Source organism: Limulus polyphemus, unplaced genomic scaffold, assembly GCF_000517525.1.
Source record: "Limulus polyphemus unplaced genomic scaffold, Limulus_polyphemus-2.1.2 Scaffold2218, whole genome shotgun sequence".
NCBI lineage: Eukaryota > Metazoa > Arthropoda > Merostomata > Xiphosura > Limulidae > Limulus > Limulus polyphemus.
Window position 1 is genome coordinate 70,700 of NW_013667828.1, and position 4,669 is coordinate 75,368.

Here is a 4,669-nt window from a genome sequence, read left to right on the forward strand (position 1 = left end):
AACCGTTTGCTGTCACAGCTACAAAAAATTCACAACAAGCGTGTGAAAAATACTCCATTACTGAATTTTTGTGAGTATATCTTTGAATTATATTAACTTTAAGTTGTAACCTTATTTTTCGATTGTAATTAACTAAGCCTAAGAGTAGGACTAACAACAGTGCTATTACTATACTAAGCCATCATTACAGCCACAACAAAAAGTTTGAATTAAGTGTCCTCTATGGTACTCTCAAAGAAAAATTATATTTTAATGTCTAAAATAAAATAAAGTATATTATTGTTTCCGTTATAAAAGTAGAGGTATTTAAATCCAAATTGTTGCAAGTATTCAACACTTGATAATTAGAATACTTTATGGAAATTACTTGCCAATTAAAACAACTTCAATCCATAGCAGTTATTTCACTTTTCTTTTTGGTGAGTGATAAAAACAACAACAATAGATTTAAAACGAAAATTAAATTTTGAATTTATAGACAAATTTGAACCTCAGGAATCAGCAGTAATTTTACAAACTTATAATACTAAAATCTGGGGTTCGATTCCCTGCTGTAGACAGAGTGCAGATGACCCCCTTGTGTAGCTTTGCACTATGAAAAGAACAACAGAGAAATTTTAGGAAAGGATATGACTCAATTGTTTTTTTTATTATTATTAAAATGTTTAGAAAATAAAACTAAATAACGTGTTTTTTTCTTCATAAATTGCATGGTTGCTTTCAAAATTTAGAGTTCATACTGGAGGGACTTATACATTTTGATAATGAGGCTAGAGAAAAACGACCTTTAGTTATCTTATAATTATCTAGAGTGAAAGGTTGTGTTACGTCTCCGTTTGTTAATTAACTTTCCGTAACTTAGTTCCGACGAAACTTTAGCGGCACAAGTCCTTACTTAATAAAACTGGTTTATTCTTTCCGAATACAACTTTACGATACACTTATTTTCAACAATCACGCTAAAACAAACGCTATAACGAACGTTAACTTCAACAATACGTCTCTCTCTGACTGCAGTTCAATTACTCATTAGGTACACACACATTATTGCGTCACGTTGTCACCCTCTTATATATATACCAGACTACCCTATCTAGTAAATGCTAGGGCATTCATGAAGGAACAAGATAGTTCTAGAAACTAGTCATGTGACTTCGCTGACGCAACAGTTGTTTTTCTCTAACTATATTATCAAAATGCATAGTTGCTTGGGTACATTATATTTCTGAAAAAAAAAACTCAAATGACGGAGATTTTAATAAAAGAGACCAACTATAATAAAAAAAAAGGTGAAATATTCAAGTTTTTCAAAGAAAACAAGCCTTTACTAAGGAACAAACATGCACGTCTAGCAAATCGATTTTTCTTACAATAATGATTTAGTCATTAATAGAAATCATCAATCCCCACATTGTATAAATTGTAGATGGCCGACATAAATTTCTCATATATGTATTTTTGTGTTAATGGCAAGTCTGTTAAGGCTGTCCGCTGCTGTCTAATTTTGAGCTCGGTACTAAACAGAAGAAGGGGTAAGTCTACGGATTTACAACACTAGGATCAGGGTTCGATTCCCCTCGGTGGACACAGCAGATAGTCTAATGTGGCTTTGCTATAACAAAAAAACACGCACACAGAAGGAGGGCAGTTAGCGAGCAGTAGTCTATTGTCCAAGCTAATATATTGAGTATTACTCTTATAATACATCCACAACTTAAAATGCAGAGAATAGTTTGTGGTATCGCATGGATTGAAACCTGTCTCACCAGCTCCAAAATTCCATCACAGGGCCAACTCGCGTCCCCGGTCGTGACCCGGGTGTGATTCTTGTGCTACATACAATTCCTGACAGTCCTACCAAATTGAAGAAATGTACAGAAGGACACTAACTCCATTTTACAACATTTCAAAACCGAATTAGCAAAAGCTAGAATTACACCTCTCTCTGCATCATCTCAAGAATTTCAACATCAAACGTCGGCTCACTGCATGAAAAATTATCTCTTGATATCGACAAAGTGTGAACAAAAAACCAACATTTATCTACCTTCCGCCACGTTTTTATACTCATTTTGCAAATACAAAAAGTCTAAAAGATAATATTTTCATATACCTTTTGGTGTTTCAAAATACTCAAGTGGCCCACTTGTGTTTGCACTAAAAGGTATTCAAAATGTAAACTTGTCAACCATCAAAATGCGAAAAAAATTAATCATTCATACATTATAAACAGATGATCTGCTTATGTCTAAAAAAAATGCAAACAAGCAACAAAAGGTAAAATGTTAGTGTCCAAAATATGCAGTCAGGTAGCAAAAGGTCAACTGTGAGTTTCCAAAAGATGAAAACCTTTAACAAAAAAGTACAAATTTGGTGTCCAGAAGTTGCAAGCATCATGAAACAAAAGATCAATTGTGGGTATCCAAAAGACTCAAAGATATTTACAAAAGGTAAAATGTTAGTGTCCAAAAGATGCAAACAGGTTTACAAAAGGTAAAATGTTAGTGTCCAAAAGATGCAAACAAGTAATGAAAGGTAAAATGTGGTTTTCCAAAAGATGCAAACGGGTAACAAAATGTCAAATTCTAGTGTCCAAATAATGCAAACAGGTAACAAAAAGTAAAATGTTAGTGTCCAAAGGATGAAACAAGTAAAAAATAAAATGTTGGTGTCCAAAAAATTCAAACAAGTAACAAAAAGTTACAAAACAATTTATCAAAGAACAAAAGGTTAATTGTGGGTATCCAAAAGATGCAAACAGGTTTACAAAAGGTAAAATGTTAGTGTGCAAAAGATGAAACGGGTAAAAATAGAATTTTGGTATCCAAAAGATGCAAACAAGTAACAAAACGTTAACTGTGGGTATCTAAAAGATCTAAACAGTTTATAAAAGGTAAAATTTTAGTGTCCAAAAAATGCAAACAGAAAAAAATAGGTCAAATGCTGATATCTAAAAGATTCAAACAGGTAACAAAAAGTCAAATGCTGGTGTCTAAAGGATACAAATACGTAACAAAAGCTTTACTTATGGAGACAAAATCACAAGTTAACACCAATACTCAATAAAATGACAAATGAACACCAAGACTCGAGTGTTTATTTTTTGACAATTATATTTCACAGATCATTCATAATATCACGTGCGTAAATTTAAAAACTTTTTGTTTTTAACCGTATGTATTTATTTATGATTTTAAACAAGTGCTCAAGAAAAATTGTATTACAATTCAAGTTGTATATGGGCTTTTTGGACTTGTTTAGTCGACTTGTCACTTTTTTTTTTTATCCACTGAAGATACTCCGAAATCTATGGTGGTTCCTTTAGTCTTTCTTCATCTACAATCGTTCCTGCACACACACACACACACACACACACTTTTGACCTAATTCACCGACAGTTAAAATCATCATAATATAACAAATCAAATGATACCTTATGTTATATACGCTGCAAACATAATCTGTATTCTGCCATGTGACCTACTTTCAAAATTACTAGGTCACATTGACAAATTTTTGTTACTGTGTTTTCATGGTAAGACTTCTAAAAGTCCAACCTTAAAAAATTAACCATACCTGATACCAAATAAAAATGTATATAGATTCAATACATCATGACCAAATCTCAGATAGCATAGTTCCCATGTACTCAGTAAAGGACACTCCTAGGATCATGTGTACGAATTAAAAGTGTATAGAAAAAATTGCTGAAATATATTATATTTTCACTATACAAAAAATTGCAATAAATTTACTTAATTGTCTTTAGTTGTTTACAATAGCAAGAAAACGTAAAGTGAATCATATTCAATGTGTTTTCAGAAAAAGCACAACTGTATTTTTTAAAAACTATTATTTTTAAATATTTACATCTTATGTAATAATGTATGGTAACACAATTGAAAACTTTACAAAAGCAAAGTTATTAGGTATATGCTTTACTTCTTTTTACTAGTTGTTCGTACCGGTACAAGATGGAAATGCAATCTGTAATACAAAATTTTGCAACAGCAATGCTCGTCGGCATGCAACTAAATGCTAGTGAAAAACAAACAGCTCTTATAAAATTTCTTAAAATTAGTCAAATGCGTTAAATATTAATTAACCTACATGTCAAACAAACTATTAGAGCAAAAAGGTATAAATGATAGTGCACCAGAAACTGAGTTCCCTGGAATGGAGAGAGAGAAAAATTATGGAAGTTTTGGTAGAGCACAATGGGTTAAAAGAAAAAGCCAGAGTCATCGAAATGAATGTAAAATTATTGAAGATTGTACATACAAATGAAGCTGACAAGAAAAAGCTGAACTTCAGTTTGGTATGGCCTGATGGTTATGACGCTCGATTCACAATCTGCGTGTCGCGGTTTCGAATCGCCATCACACCGAATATACTCGTCCTTTGAGCCGTGGGAGCGTTAAATTGTGACGATCAATCCCACTATTTCGTTGGTAAAAGAGTAGCCCAAGAATTGGCAGTAGGTGTTGTTGACTAGCTGTCTTCCCTCTAGTCTATCATGCTAAATTAGGGACAGCTAGCGAGGGTAGCCCTCGTGTAGCTTTGCTCAAAATTCCAAACAAACCAAGCCAGTTTGGTACACGATATTCCTGTCTGTAAACTTCCCCATTTTGATCCTGTTAGATTAAGTCCAATTAACTCAATGCATAAT

The 4,669-nt window shown here is 32.8% G+C and overlaps 1 protein-coding gene across 1 annotated transcript in view; it reads right to left on the minus strand.

Moving 5' to 3' along the window:
* LOC111087495 (aspartate beta-hydroxylase domain-containing protein 2-like) overlaps positions 1-182 on the minus strand; it is a 4,198-nt gene extending 4,016 nt beyond the window's left edge. Inside the window, exon 1 of the mRNA XM_022394282.1 lies at positions 28-182. Within this exon, the coding sequence (XP_022249990.1) occupies positions 28-58 (31 nt within the window). The 5' untranslated portion in view covers positions 59-182. The remainder of the gene's footprint in view (positions 1-27) is intronic.
* Between the last annotated feature and the right edge of the window lie 4,487 nt (positions 183-4,669).